Here is a 20,890-nt window from a genome sequence, read left to right as displayed (position 1 = left end):
CTCTGAGCGTTAACAGACTTCGCTTCTGAGGGACCATCCGCTAACGAGGGATGAGGCAGACACTTTGCCAGTGGGTTTCACAGCTGCTGGCTAACAGCAGAGGAATGAAATCCTGGGTTCAGTTACGGGTTCTGGGCGGGAGTGTCCTCTAATGATTGAGGCCCTTTCTGCCCCATCCCCTCTGCTCCTCCTCCCCCCCTCCAGCCCCTGCCCCTCTGCTCCTCCACCCTTTGTATTGGAGCCAGGCTGCTGCCTTGTCCTGAGTCTGTCCCCACAGCAGCTGGGAGGAGGGATTAGAGGGAAAGTCCTGCTGAGCCCCCACTGTCCTGGGATGGAGCATGCTCTGTGGGAACAGAATATGATCAGTCTGGTCAGCACGTAGGAGGCGGAGGGAACGGTGCAGGCTCAGTGCAGTTGGTCTCTTAGATACTAATGCTGCCAGTCTCTACTGAGCATTGTTGTGTGAACCGAAACCTTAAAGGCTTAAAATGGGACCAAATTTGGGAAAGTTTTCAAGGGGACACCAAAAGGCACATCCCTGATTATAGGGTAACCTCCCTGCCAAATGTCAGGCCCTGCTTCAGAGCCTGGAGGGGCTAGAGTTTCGCAGTGAAATAGTTGTAGGGGTTTTTGTGCACATAGGCAAAACAGTGTATTTTTTTCCCTCTTAACCTTGTGCTCAGAAACAGCTGAACAGGTTCTGATAACCTCTAAAAAGAGTCAGGCTGAGGTAGACACCCAGCACTGGGAATTTCAGCCCAAACCCTTAATGTTGAGCAAAGTGATATGCAACTGAAAATGGTCTTATCATTGAAAGTGTCAGTCAGCCTTCACTAGAGGTGATACTGCCAGCTCTGCCTAAAATACCCATTTCAAAGAAGTGATGGGCTCCCGTGTAAATGCTTTGTAGATACACATATGGACTCAATTCTGGGGCCTGTTAACAAAGGAGAGGTGCACTCCTGGGTGAGCAGGAATCCTCCTGGGAAGGGACTTGCCGATGGAACACCGGTACATCTTAATAGATCATTGCTTCTTCCCTACTTCTCTTGGATTCCCTGGCTGCAGTGTGCAGCTGTAACACACAATTCCCCATAACCGGTGTGGTTCCTCGAGGGACATCTAAGGCAGGCCTGAGTCTGGGAACGTAGGAGCTCGGCTGGAAACCTTCCTGAGCCCTTGCCACCCGCCTGCCCCCTGCTGGTAATTGTTGGGAGTTTGGAGAGAAGTATCCTTAGTCATGTGATGTGTGTGTTACGCAATCGAGAGCCAGGCTAGTGCTTGCTGGACCTGAGTTAGTTAAAGTGTGGCCGTGGGGAGCAGGGAGGGAGAGGGGCTGGTTCGTGTTTGGGCCACGTGTGTGCGGGAGAGAGGGGCTGGTTCATGCTTTCTTTATTCCTCGCTAGGTTTTTGACGTGGCGACTTCTGCGCGACACGCTGCTCTGACCCTCCCTGTCCTTCTACCGTCCCTGCTGCGGGCGGGGCTGTCTGTCTGAGATGGCGGGCCGGCTGCCTCGCTCTGCGGACCTAACCCGCTTCTGCCAGAAACTCAACCGGGTGAAAACTCTGGAGGATGACATGATGGAGACGACCTTCAACAGATGCCTCTCCACCGTTGACCTGACGCTGCTGGGCATAGGGGGAATGGTTGGCTCTGGCCTGTATGTCCTCACGGGCACAGTAGCCAAGGAGATCGCTGGCCCTGCTGTTGTCGTCTCTTTCATCATTGCTGGCTTTGCCTCTCTGCTGGCAGCTCTCTGTTATGCCGAGTTCGGTGCCCGGGTGCCTAAGACAGGCTCCGCGTACATGTTCACCTACGTCTCCATGGGCGAGATCTGGGCCTTCCTGATTGGCTGGAATGTGCTCCTGGAGTACATGATCGGGGGCGCTGCAGTGGCAAGGGCATGGAGTGCCTATCTGGATTCCATATTTAGTCATAAAATAAAAAATTTCACCGAGACCCACGTTGGCACATGGCAGGTACCGTTCCTGGCACATTACCCAGACTTCCTGGCAGCAGGTGTCCTGCTGATAGCCACAGCATTCATCTCCTTTGGGGCCAAAGTATCTTCCTGGCTTAACCACGTGTTCTCGGCCATCAGCTTGGGTGTGATCCTCTTCATCCTCATTATGGGATTCATTCTCGCAGAACCCAAGAACTGGAGTGCCCAGGAAGGCGGCTTTGCTCCGTATGGACTGTCGGGCATCATGGCAGGCACAGCCACCTGCTTCTATGCCTTTGTAGGCTTTGACGTCATAGCAGCCTCCAGTGAAGAAGCCAGAAACCCCCAGAAGGCTGTTCCCAGAGCAATAGCCATCTCCTTGGGCCTGGCTGCGGGGGCCTATATACTGGTGTCCATGGTGCTGACGCTGATGGTGCCCTGGCACACTCTGGATCCTGACTCTGCCCTGGCAGATGCGTTTTACAGAAGAGGTTACTCGTGGGCAGGGTTTATAGTAGCTGCTGGTTCCATTTGTGGTAAGTATGGACAGGCTGAAACCTCAGGTCCAGACTCCCAATGCCCCAGTCCCTGGGCTAACAGCTAGGCCTTCGTCCTCTGGCAGGGTACGTGAAAGAAATGACATCTCGGGTTATGCACTGCACGTTTCCAGGGCCTGAGTCATAGCTGCCAGGCTACTGGTTAGTGCTCAGAGTCCTGGGTGCCATTTCCAGGTTTGCCACTGACTCGCAGCATGACCTTGGCCAAGTCACTTAACTGCTCTGCTCCGTTTCCCCGGCTGTACTATGGGGATAGTAAATGCTGGGTGCTAACTCCATCTCCTTGGAGGCTGCCTCCCCTATGAGTTGCTCCCATTGTCTGGGGTGCCTGTTGGTCTGTCCCGGGGCTGAGGGACCCTGGGAATGAAGCAGAGTCCTGGATGGAGTTCCTCCTCCAAGGCAATCTCTCCTGATGGCAAAGTATTCTCTCGGGCTGCAGGGTCCTGGATCTACCATGTGCCTGCTCCCTGGAAAACCACTGAGGAGCGATGGCCTCCACTGGAGTGAGCAGATGAGCCTGACCGTGGCCTCCTCATGGGAGAGATCCCCACACTCACTGCCAGGTGCACGTGAGCTCAGGAACTGCACTGCTGCCTTGTCCCTGAGCCAACTCTGGTCCCTGGGGTGGTGTGGGCAGGTTCGGGTGCGTGACTCTGACCCTGTGGCCTCTCTCTCTTTCTTTATCCTTCCCTCCCCCCCAGCGATGAACACGGTTCTGCTGAGCAACCTCTTCTCCCTCCCCAGAATTGTTTACGCCATGGCGGAGGATGGGCTTTTTTTCCGGGTGTTCTCCAGAGTGCACCCCCGCACGCAGGTGCCCGTGATCGGGATTGTGGTGTTTGGGGTGCTCATGGCTCTGATGGCCCTCATCTTCGACCTGGAGGCCCTGGTGCAGTTCCTGTCCATTGGCACTCTGCAAGCTTACACCTTCGTTGCAGCCAGCATCATTGTGCTGCGCTTTCAGCAGGAGAAGTCGGCAGCTCCCCCTCAGCCTGCCGGGAGCCAGCCCAGTCCTGGGCCCAACGAGGGGGCTGGGCCCAACGAGGGGGCTGGCCCCAGCGAGCTAAAGGAATACGAATCCTTCTCGGACAAGCTGCAGCTGGTGGGCACAGACAAAGCCAAAGTGCACCGGGAGCCAGGGCAGCTGAAGGCAGTTTTCGAGCCCTACCTGGAGTTCCTCAGCGACTTCTACCCTGGGGAGGTGGTCACCATTGCCGTGGTTACCTTGATGGTGTCTGCCATATGCCTGTGCTCCATCTTGGTATTTGGCAACACCCATCTTCACCTGCCCACCTGGAGCTACTCCCTGCTGCTGCTGCTCTTCAGCCTGGGATTTCTGCTCAGCTTGCTTCTCATTTGGGTCCATGAGCAACAGGAGAGCACCAAGACCTTTCAGGTAGCCATCTGCCCCCTTCATTCTCATTGGTTGCTGTGGCCGGGGGGAGGTTGGAATGGCCCTTGCACACTAATGTCTGCAGTAGAGGAAGGCTGGGCTTGTGGCTAAAGTGCAGCTTTTCTTTTATTGGACCAACTTCTATTGGCGAGAGAGACCAGCTTTTGAGTTACACAGAGCTCTTCTTCATCTATGACACCTTCATCTCCATCTGTGGCACCCTGAATGTCCAAAATTAAGCATAATTAATATGATGTAGTTAACTCAAGCGATTAACTCAAAACAAATCAACTCGATTAAAAAAATTAATTGTGATTAATCACCGTTTTAATCACACCGGTAAACAATAATAGAATACCAATTTAAATTTTGATGCTTTTCTACATTTTTCAAATATATTGATTTCAATGACAAGACAGAACACAAAGTGTACAGTCCTCACTTTATATTTTTATTAAATATTTGCATTGTAAAAAAAGATAAACACAAGATAGTATTTTTCAATTCACCTCCTACAAGTACAGTAGTGCAATCTCTTTATCATGAAAGTGCAACTTACAAATGTAGAATTTTTTTTAATAACTGCACTCAAAAATAAAACAACGTAAAACTTTAGAGCCCACAAGTCCACTCAGTCCTACTCCTTGTTCAGCCAATTGCTCAGACAAATGAGCTTGTTTACATTTACAGGAGATAATGCTGCACAATTCTTATTTACGTCACCTGAAAGTAAGAACAGGCGTTCGTGTGGCACAATTGTAGCCAGCGTTGCAAGGTATTTACATGCCAGATATGCTAAACATTCGCATGCCCCTTAGTGCAATCTGCAAGTTGAAGGAAGATCTTTTGTTTATCTCTTTCCAGTGCAAATATTTGTAATAAAAAATAACAAAGTGAGCAGAGTACACTTTGTATTCTGTGTAATTGAAATCCATATGTTTGAAAATGTAGAAAAACATTCAAAATGTTTATAATACATGTAAATTGGTATTCTGTTGTTTCACGGTGTGATTAAAACTGCAATTGCAATTAATATTTTTAATCATTTGACAGCCCTAATATTAACCATTTGCATCAATCCTCTCTGTTATTTCCTAACGATTCCTATGCATCAATGTGGTCTAACTACCTACCTAGTGCCTGGTAACCTAAAGACCAAACCCACCCTGAACTCCCTTCTTCAGAAGTCTTGCCCTGAGACCATGAAAGGGACCTGCTTACCTTCTGTGAATAAGAGTGCAAAATTATGACCGAAAGTTATATTCCTCTAGGCCTGTACTATCCTAAATAAACCCCAGCCTTTAGCATAACTACTACTAATAGGCCTTCTACAACAAACCCTTAATATAGCAAATCTGGTAACCCAATTGCTTATGTTCACCTGCTTGCCCCCCAGGTCTGTTTCAACCTAGTAAGCAAAACATCAAGACAATGAGGCATTGAGTATCAGTGTTTTGATACTCAAAACATTAAGGTCAATCATATACCCCTATATCATTATACTCATTGCAAGCAGGGGAAAGGTCATAGGTCAATATCATTTGAAGAATTGTTCTCAGCAGTTGTCCACCCTTCCATGTCCTTTGAATGTGTGAGCTCAGCCTTAGGCCTGGTCCACACTAACCCCCCACTTCGAACTAAGATACGCAACTTTAGCTACGTGAATAATGTAGCTGAAGTCGAAGTACCTTAGTTCGAACTTACCGCGGGTCCAGACGCGGCAGGCAGGCTCCCCCGTCGACTCCGCGTACTCCTCTCGCGGAGCAGGAGTACCGGCGTCGATGGCGAGCACTTCCAGGATCGATCCGGGATCGATTTATCGCGTCTAGACAAGACGCAATAAATCGATCCCAAAAGATCGATTGCTTACCGCCGGACCCGGAGGTAAGTATAGACGTACCCTTAGTTGTGACTGTCGTAGGCGTGTTCTCTCCTTATCACTGGCTGCTCTTTTCCTTGCAGATACCACTTGTGCCGCTCACTCCTGCGCTGAGTATTCTCCTGAACATCTATCTCATGCTGAAGCTGAGCTACATGACGTGGCTTCGATTCTCCGTCTGGTTGATCCTAGGTGAGTTCAGGCGGTGGCCAATCAGTGATGTTCCCTCCCCTGAGAAGCAGGCCCATTCTAAGCTGAGGAGCTGGTGCCATCCATGGTGATGCTGGGCTGGGTCATACAGGTCCCACTACCAAAGCCTGGAGAACGATGTTTGAAGGACTAGGGAGTCGGATGCAGACAAGGATATACTTGGGGGAAAGCTGAGCAGTTGATTTGCCCCCGATGCTGCCAAGCCGCTCGCTAAAGAACTTATCCGACAACTGGCAGCTCTCACCAACTAGCCAAAGGCTGTTGAGGAGATGAGGAAGGGACGAAAGCAAGTGCAGAGCTGATCTCCCAAAAGAAATGTATGACCCTGGCAATCGCCAAACCACCAGCCTCACTTGCATCGCTCAGAACAGAGTGGAACAAAGGGTAAGAGAGCATCAGTGGCTGCCCAGGGGGCGTCGGAGCCAAGGGAGCGATCGGCTGTTCGAGCAGAGAATCAATAATCTCCTGCTGTTTATTATAAAAAGCCTTGGCGGAGTGGAATGCAGCTTGGCTAGGGCGTTGTAGGCCAAGTGTTTGATAAAATGCATCTCGCTGTCAGTGGGAAAATGAATTAAAATTGTCTTGGGTTAAAAAAATAAAAATCAGGGAAATGGCCCTGGCTGGTCTGGGGAAGTAAGGAGGGAAATCGGGCCAGTGGCCTGTTGAGGCTTTGGTTTTACCTCTCCGGCAGGGTGTGTGGATACTACGATGGTCAGGGCCATTATAAAGAGATGGGAAGTGATACTGTCACATGGTCTGAAACTGGTGGAAGGACCATAGACAATGGGCCATGGCGAATGCCAGCTGGTTGAGTGGGCGGGCGGGGGCTGGTGGGGCCCTGCAGCATTGGTGTTGGGCCTGCTTTCATTTTCCCTCCCTTTCCTAGTCAGAGCCTCCATCGCGTGGGTGTCTCCCTCCCACCCTGGCTGAGTCAGACACTGCTCAGTTCTGCTCCTCTCCTCCAAGCGCCTTTGCCTTGCTGCTAAAGCAAACTCTCTCTCTCTCTGCTGCAACAGGCCTCCTGGTGTACTTCGGTTACGGCATCTGGCACAGCAAAGAGAACCTGCGTGAGCCCACGTCCCGCAATGTGAGCGCCCGCTACGTGGTGTTCCCTAGCAGCAGCCTGGAGGAGACGGTGCAGGCGGTTCAACCCAACCCCCAGCCCTTGACGGAGCTGCCGGACATGGTGACTGAGGAAGCCAAGCGATGATGCGGCAATGGCGTAGCAGCCTCCCTGCGTGAAAAAGGACACCCCCCACCCCCACTTTCCTCTGCCGAAACAGCTGCCAGGGCTGGGTCTTCCCTGAGCAAACTCTGGGCTCTGGAGACAGGACGGTGATCCACACACTTCCCCATCCGCACTCACAGCAAAAGCACTAGGGAGGTGATGGCTGCCTCCTTTCCCATACCCTGGCACACAGGGAGCTGGCTTTTATCTCCCTACCTCTAGCTCGTAGTAACATGTAAGCCGTGTCGTCCCCAACTGCTCCACCCGAATCCCCTGCCAAACCCAGCACAACCCTCATAGCAACAGAGGAAAAAGAACAGGAGTACCTGTGGCACCCTAGAGACTAACACATTTATTTGAGCATAAGCTTTCGTGGGCTACGGCCCACTTCGTCGGATGCAGGCAGTGGAAAATACAGTAGGAAGATACACACACACACACACACACACACACACACCATGAAAAAATGGGTGTTTCCATACCAACTATAATGAGACTAATCAATTAAGATGGGCTATTATCAGCAGGAGAAAAAAAAACTTTTGTAGTGATAATCAGGATGGCCCATTTCCAACAGTTGACAAAAGGTGTGAGTAACAGTAGGGGAAAAAATTAGCATGGGGAAATAGGTTTTACTTTGTGTAATGACCCATCCACTCCCAGTCTTTATTCAGGCCTAATTTAATGGTGTCCAGTTTGCAAATTAATTCCAATTCAGCAGTTTTTCGTTGGAGTTTGTTTTTGAAGATTTTTTTTATTGAAGAATTGTGACTTTTAGGTCTGTAATTGAGTGACCACAGAGGTTGAAGTGTTCTCCGACTGCTTTTTGAATGTTATAATTCTTGACGTCTGATTTGTGTCCATTTATTTTTTTGCGTAGAGACTGTCCGGTTTGGCCAATGTACATGGCAGAGGGGCATTGCTGGCACATGATGGCATATATCACCTTAGTAGATGTGCAGGTGAACAAGCCTCTGATGGTGTAGCTGATGTGATTAGGTCCTATGATGGTGTCCCCTGAATAGATATGTGGACAGAGTTGGCAACGGGCTTTGTTGCAAGGATACTTTCCTGGGTTAGTGTTTTTATTGTGGTGTGTGTGTGTGTGTGTGTGTGTGTGTGTGGTTGCTGGTGAGTATTTGCTTCAGGCTAGGGGGCTGTCTGTAAGCAAGGACAGGTCTGTCTCCCAAGATCTGTGAGAGTGAGGGATCATCCTTCAGGACAGGTTGTAGATCCTTGATGATGCGCTGGAGAGGTTTTAGTTGGGGGCTGAAGGTGACGGCTAGTGGCGTTCTGTTATTTTCTTTGTTGGGTCTGTCCTGGAGTAGGTGACTCCTGGGTATTCTTCTGGCTCTGTCAATCTGTTTCTTCACTTCCCCAGGTGGGTATTGTAGTTTTAAGAACGCTTGATAGAGATCTTGTAGGTGTTTGCCCCTGTCTGAGGGATTGGAGCAAATGCGGTTGTATCTTAGAGCTTGGCTGTAGACAATGGATCGTGTGATGTGGTCTGGATGAAAGCTGGAGGCATATAGGTAAGTATAGCGGTCGGTAGGTTTTAGCCCACGAAAGCTTATGCCCAAATAAATTTGTGAGTCTCTAAGGTGCCACCAGTACTCCTGTTCTTTTTGCTGATACGACCTAACACGGCTACCCCTCTGAAACATAGCAACAGAGGGGTCACGTTTCTTTTCTACAGCTCCACCGCTCTGTGCCCTGCCTGTCCTGAAATGTTGGGGGGCAGCAGAGCCAATGTGGCCATTCCCACCAGAGCCCACTGTCTTTTCCCATGGCCCAGGGTGTATGATGAAGGGTCTCTGGCAAACAGGTGAGAGGTGCCACCCAGGTCGTGCAGGGCTGGGAGTCAGGACTTTATCCTGGCTCTCACATGGACTCCTGGCCTCGGCTGAGTCCCTTCTCCCTAAACCTCATCCCCATCAGTAACATGAGGGTGATGCTTAATTAGATGATATGTGTAAAGCACTTGGAATGTGCAAAGCGCTAGAAGTGCCCAGTATTGGGGCATTTCTACACTAGCTTTCCTGGGGTTCTTGGCACAGACAATCGGGTGCTGATCAGGCACCTGCTGGCATTCCCTGCCCTGGCCCCGGTCAGCACGAAACTGCATGTTCAAGCACCCAGTTCAGTGGGGTCACCCCCAGGGCCCATTTGTGTGGTTCCATTATTCTAAAAGGCACAGAAATGAGAGTGGGGCTGGGGGGCGGCCCAGGCCTTTGTACTGAGCGGGGCTGGCAAAGGTGAGGCGCTCGGGTTGTAAATCCATGGCCACAGCGGGACAAGTGCAGAGGCAGCAGAGATTCCCCCCGCCCTTCGTTAGCTATTCCCATGCGAATGGTTTCTAGACAATCAATCACTTTCCTAGTGCAGTGAAATAGTGCATTACCCTGGCTGGGCCCTCGCTCACTCCTCCCAAGCGGCTGGGCTGCCTGACCACCAGCCTGACCCTCATGTCCCCCCAGCCTCCCACGCGTGTCATTTTGCAGCGCTCAGCCCTGTACGACACACAGGACAGCGAGGCCCGGCCCGGCAGCTCGCGCACTCTGACAGTGAGAGGCAGGACCCGTGCAAGCTGTGCTGAACTAGGCCCCATCTATGTGACTGCTGCCTGTTCAAATTTACAGCAGCCCTCCTGGGGCTGCCTCTCAATCCCATCCCACCGCTGAGACCGGGCCCCACCCAGGGCTGCTTGGGGCTCGGGCTCCTGTGCCCCTAGCCCTTCGCAGTTTCCTTGTGGGCCTACAGGCTGCTCTCATGGCACACAAGGATGGGGGCAGGCCCTCGCGTCCCCTACGCCCTGGCAGGCTCTAGCCCCTAGGCTGTCCCTGCTCTGTTGCCAGCTTTCATGTAAATGGGGCTGTGGCCTCCCCTCGCAAAGCCAGCTTTTGGGCTCCCCTCTGCCTGGTGTCAGGGTGAGGCCTTGCCCTGCAGATCAGCTCATCTCTGAGGCTCCTTTTTCCACGGTTCACCTTTGCTCATTTTCTCCTCTTGGCTGCTGCGCTGTGAGCTACTGAGCCCAGCTCTGACTGTAGGCCAGGGCCCGGGGGAGCGTGAAAGTGGCTGTTGTTTACTGTACTTCTCCCCCACCCTCCGCAGCTGCATAGCGTGAGTGGGCCTGTCAGCTGTCCCCCGCCCTCCAGGCTCTGCTGTGGCCCACGTGAGGTGCAGGTAGGCCTTGGGCCAGGTGTGAGTACGGCATTGGTACTGGGTGAGCTGCCGGCTCAGGCCTAGTTACTAGTATTTATTAGGAGGAAATGTGCAGAGACAACGCGAGCACCACAGAAAGCACAACGGCCAGGCCCTGCAGCAAAGCCCCCACCCCAGCCTTGTGGAGCACTGGGAGGGGTTTGTATAAGGCAGGAGATAGGGAGCTGGGGAAGGGACTCCGGGCTTACGGTCTGACAGCCTGGCTGTTTGCCTGCTGCAGCTGAGGGCTGTGCCTGGAGCCCACCGGAGGTAGCTGTGCAGCCTGGGCATGAGACTGTGAATTTGCTGTGACTGCCTGAGGTAATGTATTTAGCACACTTTGTTCTGGGTCCTGGCTGCTCCGTGCTCTGTTGGTGCCATCTTGCCCTGCACTGGCACTTGTGTTGTGTGAAATGTACCACACGGGGGGCTGCTATTGCCAATGGAGTTGTGTGTCCCTGCTGTGCTGTGCTCGGTGCCGCTGTGTAACAGCTTGTAACAAAGGTGCTGACACTAGCCCTACTTATAAATTATGGTCCTGCAATTGCTCTGCCTGGGCGGGAGTCTGTCCACACTGCTCTGTAGTCAGTCTACCAGAAAGTGGAGCCAGCCTGGTGCAAGTCTGAGGCCAGCCCTACTGGCCCCCCAGAAAAGCCCCTTCTGAGGCACCCCACTGCACCAGCAGGGATTAGGGCATGGCTCTTCTTGGGCTTTGCTCTTCCAAATCTCCAACAGCTTTGCTGCATTATGCCCAAGTCCTGCAAAGACTGGACCCAGGCAGAAGCACCAGGGCTGGGAGGCTGTCTGCTGGCTCTGTGTGTTGGCTAACTCCATATGGAGATGAGTTTGAGACTTCCCTTTGAGGAGCAAGTCTGCACAGCAGCAGGGGTATAGTATCTTCGCTCCTGTGTCACCAGCCCCAGCCTTTAATAGGCCCCAGGGCTGGATTAACACACAGGCACTATAGATCCATGCCTAGGGCCCCAGCTGCTGGAGTCATCTGATGAGGTCAGAACCCTTAAAAATGGTCAGTCTGGCTGTAGTGGTTGCATAGAAAAGGTGGAAGACCTAAACTCACTGTAATCAGTGCACTGACCCCTCCTGAGGAGTTACCCTGATTCACTGCCTTGCACTGCCCCATCAGCCCCAGGCCACCAAGGGACTGAGAGTGTAGCTGGAGGAAAAGAGGGCTGGCCCACCCACACAAGCGGATACTCCCCAGCTGCTGGGGCATGCACTGGAGGGGCCCCTGCTGCCACACCTGCCTGTCTGAAAAGGGGAGGGGTGGGGACCATGCCACTACCACTTCAGGCAGTGAAGGCATGATGGGGAGCAGTTGTGTTGGACCAGGCCTAAGGCTCTGCTACGCCTCAGCCCATCCCTCCAGCTTTCTTTGACATAGCTCTCTCCCCTCCCCCTTGTTCTCCTGCCTGTCACATTGTCAGGGTACCCCCTGCCCATGGTCCACTCCAGGAGTGCCCAGGCAGGTCTCAGAGCTCCAGCTGTCACATGTCTCTGGGCAGTGACCCTTGGTCCCCCTCCCTCCTGCCTTACAGTGTGATGTCCCCAGCAAGGCAGGGTGCACCTGTGCGTTGTCCTGTCTCCGAGGGCTCTGCACCGTGTATTGCCAGCAGTTATAAGTTACAGCACAGCTCTTTCTAAGTAGGCACTTTTATTTGTAAGGTAAAAAAACAAAAGTTCCCATGCAGATGCTTAAAGATTACAAGAGGACCCCCCCTTTGGAGGGTTGCAGTCTGTCATAGGGCAGCCTTACCTGGGGAGTCCTCCAACATCAGGGTGTGGCACAATTAGTGCACCGGCCTCAGTTTCCCTCCTTCAGAGGCCCCAGTAACTCCACCAGAGCGCTCTTGCCTCAGTTAATATCCCTCATTGGGACTGGTTTATTACAGTCAGTTCAAATAATCCACAACGTAAGTCCCCAAATATAGTCCAGTGCACATAGTACTTAAAATACCACATCTGGTCCCTCAGTGCCCCACCTACGAGAAACTGGCATCTTCTGCCACAGCCAGGCTCTTCAATCCTTTCCTGTCCTTTTGCCAGGACAGCTATCACAGCCCTTCCAACGGGAGTGCAACTCTGCTCTTCCCAGCAGGAACCTCCACAACCTCTGCTGGGAGATCCTCCTCACCTGGGGAAGCAACCCTCATTCACCATGACCCTCAGCCCTCTGGCTCCAGCTCTCCAGTGTGACATCAACTGGCAGGCCCTGCCACTGCTCTCCTGCCTTCAGCCCTCTCTGGCCCTTGGCTTTGGCCTCCCGGGCTTACAAGTCAGCAGCCTCTGCTGCTCTCTGGCTTAGGAAGGTCAACGAGCATGCCTCCCTGCTGCTTTCCTGCCTTCAGCCTTTCCCCAGAATCACCTACAGCTCCCACCTGCCCCTTTGCTTCTCTTCAAATCCAAGTTGGAGGCAGCTGATCAGTCACAGGAGCACTGGCTCCTTTTCTCTTAAATGGCCAGTGCGATCTTTTGACAATACCAAAAGATTGGAACGTCTGTTAGAGTCATCAGGTCGCAGGAAATGAAAGCCAAGAGCCAGACATGAATTGCAGATGAATTATTTATTTCTAAACATCCTGAGGCTGGCATTTTAAAGTAGGATGCAGTAACATAACCCTTAGCATCCCCCTGACAGGCTCCTCTCAGACAAAGTGCACATCTGCCTTCACAGCCCAGAGTAGGCAGGCACAGGCTTGGCTTTCTCCTTCAGGTGGGAGAAGAGAAGTGGCAGCTCACACTGAAGGGAAACCTGTGTCATCATCTGCCCAGAGGCTGCTTTGGGAAGGAGAGCGAACTCCAGCCAGATGTCTGCTTTTAAAAAGGCCAGTTCCTGCCTTTGGTACCAGAAGCTGTTAAACGCCGGACCGTCATTTGCAGTTCTTTACCTGCGACACATGCCCCCCCTCAGAGGAGCAAGGCAAGGCTGCATTTGAGATGGAGCAGCAAATACTGCTCACTAAGCCGGACTGATCCACTCAGACATACGCACGTTACTAAGATGTTGCAGCCATTTTTCCCTGCTCTCCAGAAGGACCCACTCAGTTGGGCACTCTGAAAACACCTCCAGGGCACTAAATGGCTGCCAAGGTCACATCGAGCATGGTCTGGTCTCTGGTGTGTTGGTAAAACCATGCCAATGCAGCACATGGAAGAGGATTACTGCTCTCCCTGAGAAATCTTGTGCCTTACACATACCCTCCAAGTGCCCAGAAACTGTGTCTGGTCTTGTGGGCATGTTTTCCACACAGCACATCACCCAAGAGCATGGACTCTGGGCTGGACGGACACTGCACGGGCCACTAAATCCCACAAGTTATTCCTCAACAGCTATACTTGAGGACCTGGGTAGTGAACACATGGGGAATGAGAATGGATGCCATGCGCTGAGGGGTGAAGGGAATAGAAGGAGCACAATGCTCTCTACTTGCCCCCCCTGCTCTTCATGGCCCCCCCAAAAGAGGAATCTAACAGTTTCAGCTGTTTCTTCTACACTTGGTGACCAGTGGCTTCTCTCTGATGTTGCAGAGCAAATGATGGAAGTAGCCTGTTCTTTAGTGTGAAGTTCAGAGGGAGATTCTGGACAAAGAGGAGCTGTGCCCTACTCAGGAGAAAGCCTTCTCTGGCTGCGATTCCTTCTGCTGCAACTTCCGTATCAGCTCCAACAAGTTCATCTGTAAAGTCAGCTCCTGTGAAGGGAAAGACGTTAATGAAGAAATTAGACAGTCCCATTTCTCAGACACTAGCTGCTAGCAAGAGCTGCAGAGGGAGAACCTGGTCTGCAGCTCACAGACTGTCAGTCGCACTAGGGGAGTGAAAGAGAAGCTGCCCATGCAGAACTAAGGCTTATTCTGGTTTAAACACGTCCACAAAATATGAGGTACATCACCACATGCGATCTGATGCAGATCATCCCATTGCAGCAGGGTGGGCAAACTTTTTGGCCTGAGGGCCACATCTCGGTATGGAAATTGTATGGATGGCTGGGGCAGGATATTGGTGCGCACGGGGGGGATGAGGGCTCCGGCTGGGGGTGCAGACTCTAGGGTGGGGCGAGGGATGACGGTTTGGGATGCAGGAGGGTGCTCTGGGCTGGGATCAAAGGGTTTGGAGGGCGATCAGGGATGGGGCAGGCGTTTGGGGTGCTGGGGGCTCAGTGGTGCAGGATCCGGGCGGCGCTTACCTGAAGCGGCTCCTGGAAACGGGCCCCTCCTCCTCCGGCTCCCACGCGGAGGCAGGGCCATGCCATTCTGCGCGCTGCCCTGTCCACAGGCACCGCCCCCGTTGCTCCCACTGACCGTGGTTCCCGGCCAATGGAAGCTGCAGAGCCGGCGCTTGGGGCGGGGGCAGTGTGCGGAGCACCCTGGCTGCCCCTGCTTCTGGGAGCCGTGTGGAGCTGCTGCACGTACAGAGCATGGCAAGCTCTCGACCCCGCTCACTGCCTGGAGCGCCAGGGCAGGGAAAGCTCCCAACCCCGCTCCCCGGCGAGAGCTCGAGGGCCGGATTAAAAGGTCTGACGGGCCGTACTTTGCCCACCCCTGCATTACAGGGTACTGATGATTTAAGACTCAACACTTTATGAAGGTTCTTTCCTTTTCCATTGCTTCTTTGTCAATACACCAGCTGAGGGGGCACAGAGGCCTGTCACCTTTGCAGCACCTATGGCACTAGGTGACACTTGCCATTAAAAACTTAAAATGCTCACAAAAGGAAAAGGTGGAGTGAGCACTGAGGTTTAGGTCTGGTTGGTTTATTACTTGTACTCCCTTGGGAAACAACATGACAACTGTGAAGAGCTCCCCTGTAAAAACCACCATTATCCTCCTTCAAAACCCTTCTCATAAATGTCCTTTTCTGGGATACCTACAACAAATTTGACAATGGTTAGGCCCCTGGTATGCTCAGACCACTGCTGATAATGCTGACCGATATGGTGTCCGTTTTCTCATACTCCCCTATCTGTCTGTCTCCTGTCCTACTTAGATTGTAAGGTCTTTTGGACAGGGGGCCAATCTTTTTGTTTTGTTTTTGTAGAGCACCAAGCAGTGGGGTCCTGGTCCATGACAAGACCTCTTAGACACTATGGTAATACAGATCAATAATATTTCTGTATTTTTTAAAAATAACTGTATAGAGGTGTCAAGTATCAGAGGGGTAGCCGTGTTTGTTGCTTTTTACAGATCCAGACTAAGAGGCCTGTGGCACCTTATAGACTAACAGACGTATTGGAGCATAAGCTTTCGTGTTTGTACTCACCCACGAACGCTTATGCTCCAATACGTTTGTTAGTCTATAAGGTGCCACAGGACTCTTTGTTGCTTTGTATAGAGGTGTTTAGTAGAGCAAACTGGAATAGGAACATGAGCACAAGGAGATTTATGGAAAACAATCAGTTATTTCTATATGGCAGTGGCTGGAGATTCCAACCAAGAACTGTATCCTTTACCAAGTCACTTTACAGTAGGCAGCTACACAGAGGTGATGACAGTGATTTATAGATGAGGAAAGTGATCAGTTCACTATAATGTTATGTTTATTTTCTAGATGAGGCAGACTAAAGTTTCAGGGTTGAGTGGCTCCTCTCATCTCAATGGAACCCACAGTAGAAGAGTGTGGCTCTTTGTCCCTCTCTACTGGTTGGTCTACAAAAGAAGTTTGAGCCTGCTGTTTCCAGCCAGAGGGCTTACGCCATGTCTACGCAGTGAGTTAGTGTATGCAGCAAGCCAGGTTGTAAGTCTACAGTACACCAGGTTGCCAAGCATTAATATGCCACGTAGACAAGCTTTTAGCCCTTCAGTTCATGCAGCAGAGCAAGGATCACACTTCTGACACTGGAGGCTGAGAGTTCAAACCCTCTGCCATGTGGCTGGACAAAGCGATGAGGATGGCTTCTGGTATTTTCCCCTTCATTTCTAGTTTTTTTTAGCCATTTACTTGTAAGAATATTGACAAATCGTGCACTCTCTGCTCACGCACAGACCTGTGGGTTTGTGGTGATGTAAAATCCAGACACTCCAGCTTTCTCCAGGGTGCTCTGCTGGTCAACTACTTTCTGGTCCAGTTCCAAGACTATTTTCTCATCCATCAGTCGCTGTTCCTCTCGAATGCGCTGCTCCACAGCCTGAGAAATGAGAAAAAGACACTGGGATTCTAAAGCTAAAGAAGTTTAATGTTCTTCCTCTAGTTACTTTCCTATTAGCTTTTCTCCAGCCCCTGTCTAATGAAACCCAGAAGCTACTTTGATCCTTTGGAAGCTTTAAAGGGGCCCAGGACCTGTTTGTACTCCACAAATATCCCTGCATTTTTGAAGGGCAGGAAGATAGACTAGGCAGCACCGTCATGGTGCTCACCACAATGCATGGGACAACTGCTCTCCTCATGAGGCTGTGTTAGAACACCAAGACTAGGTGCATACTTCTCTGCAGAGCAACCCCTGGAGCCGATTTGTTCACAGACCTAATTCCCCGAATCCTGGCTTTCTAACAGGAAGGCCAGTTCAGTCACTGCTACCTCTGCAACTACAAACTGACTCTTTGTGGGAACTGCAGCCCCCTGGGGAGAGATCAGCCCCCAATCAAGGTCCAGGGCCCCCTGAAGGGCCATGAGCAGGTTTCAGGGGGTCTGCCAAAATAACCAGAGAACAGGGCTGGCGTTAGACTCGCTGGGGCCCAGGGCAGAAAGCCGAAGTCCGAGCCCTGCTACCCAGGGCTGAAGCTGAGGCGCAAGCAACTTAGCTTTGCAGCCCCCCCCCCCGTGGTGAGGGCCCCAGGTAACTGCCCTGCTTGCTACCCCCTAACGCCAGCCCTGGTTCTTAATCTACTCGATATGCAGAAATACAGTTGTTGTGGCACAGGCAGGAGGTGGAATTTTTATAGCATGTTGGTGGGGCCTCAAATAACAAGGTTGAAAACCCCTGTCCTATGTCACAAGAAAAGGTCTCCGAGCTAAATAAAGGCATAAGCTGAGCAAGGGAACAACCCCACGGGGGGCATTCTGGGGAGTGGGCGTGGTCAGTAAACAAACCAAGATTCCTAACCTGACTCTCTGCCTCTGCTCAGTCCTTGCCAGCTCTAATTTCTAGGAGTCTAGCAGCAGAAGCAGGCAGCATTGTATTGCTTGTACTTCACAGACTAGTATGGAGGCCTTAACAGCAGTCAGAGCAATCCCTTGGGTAGGGCCAAAGGGGTGACAGCTCCAGCCCCCGCACTTTGGGGGGCCCCCACGGGCTAGTGTGATTGGCCAGCGCGGTCGGTCCCGGAAGAGACGAATCCGCCCCGGGCCCCGCACCCCCCTCGGGACGGCTCTGACTGCAGGTGTAAATATGGTGGAACTGCTATATGCCACCAGAAGTTCACAGTACGCAAATCATCAATTACTTTCACCTCCTCTAGTGACATCTCAAGATAGGCCCCTGGGAGTGGTAGTCTAGAGCACACAACAGGGTTTGATCATCATTACTTACTGATTAAAGATAGGGAGGAAAGAACTTTATTAGGGCCTTTCCGATCATCAGATCCTATAGCCGGAAGTCTAACTCACAGGTCTCCAGAGTGATTTCAGAACCAGCTTCAATATTTGTGCCCTACATTTAAGTGTGGCTTGACTGGTTTTTACAAGTGACACACACACACTACTGCAACACGGTTGCAATTTGTAGCTGGTAGGAACAGCTCCAGCAAGCAGCAAAGAAGAAAGTGCTAATGAAAGCCTTACCTCCAGCTCCCTCTGCTGAGCCGCTTTGAGAACTGGCAGGTTGTGAGGTTTGCAGGACTGCTGGGCCTCTTTGTGTCGGTGGAACATTTCTTGCTTGAGCACTGATTAATAAATACAAAGTTAGACTCTCCATCCAGAATGGATGAGGGGAAAGCAGTGGACGTGTTATTCCTTGACTTTAGCAAAGCTTTTGATACAGTCTCCCACAGTAGTCTTGCCGCCAAGTTAAAGAAGTATGGGCTGGATGAATGGACTATAAGGTGGATAGAAAGCTGGCTAGATCGTCGGGCTCAACGGGTAGTGATCAATGGCTCCATGTCTAGTTGGCAGCCGGTTTCAAGTGGAGTGTTCCAAGGGTCGGTCCTGGGGCTGGTTTTGTTTAATATCTTTATTAATGATCTGGAGGATGGTGTGGATTGCACCCTGAGCAAGTTTGCCGATGACACTAAACTGGGAGGAGTGGTAGATACGCTGGAGGGTAGGGATCGGATACAGAGGGACCTAGACAAATTAGAGGATTGGGCCAAAAAAAAAAAAAAGCCTGATGAGGTTCAACAAGGACAAGTGCAGAGTCCTGCACTTAGGACGGAAGAATCCCATGCACAGCTACAGACTAGGGACCGAATGGCTAGGTAGCAGTTCTGCAGAAAAGGACCTAGGGGTCACAGTGGACGAGAAGCTGGATATGAGTCAACAGTGTGCTCTTGTTGCCAAGAAGGCTAGCGGCATTTTGGGCTGTATAAGTAGGGGCATTGCCAGCAGATCGAGGAACGTGATCGTTCCCCTTTATTTGACATTGGTGAGGCCTCATCTGGAGTACTGTGTCCAGTTTTGGGCCCCACACTACAAAAAGGATGTGGAAAAATTGGAAAGAGTCCAGGGGACGGCAACAAAAATGATTAGGGGTCTGGAGCACAGGACTTATGAGGAGAGGCTGAGGGAACTGGGATTGTTTAGTCTCCAGAAGAGAAGAATGAGGGGGGATTTGATAGCTGCTTTCAACTACCTGAAGGGGGGTTCCAAAGAGGATGGAGCTCGGCTGTTCTCAGTAGTGGCAGATAACAGAACAAGGAGCAATGGTCTCAAGTTGCAGTGGGGGAGGTCTAGGTTGGATATTAGGAAACACTATTTCACTAGGAGGGTGGTGAAGCACTGGAATGCGTTACCTAGGGAGGTGGTGGAAATCTCCTTCCTTAGAGGTTTTTAAGGTCAGGCTTGACAAAGCCCTGGCTGGGATGATTTAGTTGGGAATTGGTCCTGCTTTGAGCAGGGGGTTGGACTAGATGACCTCCTGAGGTCCCTTCCAACCCTGATATTCTATGATTCTATGACAGTAGGCAAGGAAGGCACATCCAGCATTTCCCCTATTCCCAGCAGAAGGCTAGGCTTCGGAAATTAAATATCCTATTTCAGAGAACTCTGCTTTCGATAATGCCCTTGCAGTCAGGAGCAGAGCATCTCCGGGTGGAAGGAGTGGATACCCCGAGGCAAAGTACGGAAGATCAACCACCGCACTAATGTATTCATCAAGGTGTTTGAATAGCAGAATTCTGTCCACAAGCTCTCAAGTCTCTTTACTGCCCACAGTAAGACCGAGCGCTTTGAAATGTAGCCACTGAGGTGGCTCACTTTCCCCTGAGGAATTCTATTAATTCTTCAATCTGCACAAGAGCATTGCTTCTGCAGCATGGCCACAGACATAGACCCTGACCAGGATGGTGGAGAAATGCTCCCAACATCCCTGCCAAAAGCACACGCTCAGTGATGCGATAGCTACTGGTTGGCCACTCCTGCTTCTTGCACGGGGGCTGCCAGCCCTTGAGATCAGGCTGCAAGTCGCTGGTTTCCCCCTAGGGTGACCAGACAGCAAATGTGAAAAATCGGGACGGGGGTGGGGGGGTAATAGGAGCCTATATAAGAAAAAGACCCAAAAATCGGGACTGTCCCTATAAAATCGGGACATCTGGTCACTCTATTTCCCCCCCCCAGGTCACAGCTATTGATCTCCGTACAATCGGACTCCAGCTACCCTCGGTGTCCACAGGGCCGGCTCTGTGGGCAACGGGGGGGGGGGGGGGCGGCCGGAGCCCCGGGGGGAGGGCGGCGAGCCCGGCTGTGGCCCCGCTCTCCCCGCCGGCCGGAGCGCCGCCGCCCCCCTCCAGGTGCCGCCCCAAGCACCAGCTTGGTTGCCTGGTGCCTGGAGCCGGCCCTGGGTGTCCAGGGCGCCGAGCAGCGGCCGGTTTCCCAGCAAGGAGGCGGGCGAGGGGCCGGGCGGGCTCGGGGCTCGGCTCGGGGCTCGGCTCGGCTCTACGGGGCTCTCACCTCGGTGCTCGCTCTGCAGCTTCAGCCGCTGGTTGTACAGGTTTTTCTCCGTCAGGTGCTGGATCTCGAGCAGCCCCTGGACGATCTCGAAGACGGCGCCATCGAGCAGCGCCAGCGCCAGGTCGCTGAGGATGGTGTAAGACAAGCGCTGCTGGCAGGAGCTGCGGGGAAAGGGGGGCGCGGGAGTCAGGGGCCGCCCCATCGCGGGGCTGTCCCGCTGCTGGCCCCTCCGCCGGCCCCCCCGGGCCGGGCACCTCCCCCCACTCGTGTCCGACACGCGCGGGAGCGACACGCGCGCTGCCCCACCACCCTGCCCGCGCGCGGGGGGGTCCTATCGCGATAGCGGGGGGTCAAGCCCGGCGCCCCCCCCCACCTGGGCAGCCCCTTCACCAGCGCCTGCAGCTCGGACAGCAGCTGGTAGTGCCG

General features: G+C 52.4%; 2 protein-coding genes across 2 annotated transcripts; one reads left to right on the top strand and one right to left on the bottom strand.

Annotated features, from left to right (window-relative positions):
- The first annotated feature begins 1,497 nt into the window (after nucleotides 1-1,497).
- Nucleotides 1,498-7,192, top strand: SLC7A4 (solute carrier family 7 member 4). The gene is made up of 4 exons (XM_026661238.1): nucleotides 1,498-2,479; nucleotides 3,202-3,896; nucleotides 5,856-5,964; nucleotides 6,999-7,192. The coding sequence occupies exons 1-4, from the start codon at nucleotides 1,498-1,500 to the stop codon at nucleotides 7,190-7,192; spliced, it is 1,980 nt and encodes a 659-aa protein (XP_026517023.1).
- Nucleotides 7,193-12,974: 5,782 nt separating this feature from the next.
- On the bottom strand, nucleotides 12,975-20,890 carry LOC113408182 (protein DGCR6; the record flags this gene model as incomplete). Its single annotated transcript, XM_026661199.1, has 5 exons — nucleotides 12,975-14,118; nucleotides 16,410-16,550; nucleotides 18,143-18,243; nucleotides 20,465-20,625; nucleotides 20,838-20,890. Coding segments are annotated over 5 exons (540 nt in total), but the record flags the coding sequence as incomplete, so codon positions are not given.

This window comes from Terrapene carolina, unplaced genomic scaffold (genome assembly GCF_002925995.2).
Source record: "Terrapene carolina triunguis isolate 2854851 unplaced genomic scaffold, T_m_triunguis-2.0 Scaffold951, whole genome shotgun sequence".
Taxonomy (NCBI): Eukaryota; Metazoa; Chordata; order Testudines; family Emydidae; genus Terrapene; species Terrapene triunguis.
Note: the sequence above shows the minus strand (reverse complement) of the source record. Positions and strands in the feature narration are given on the sequence as shown.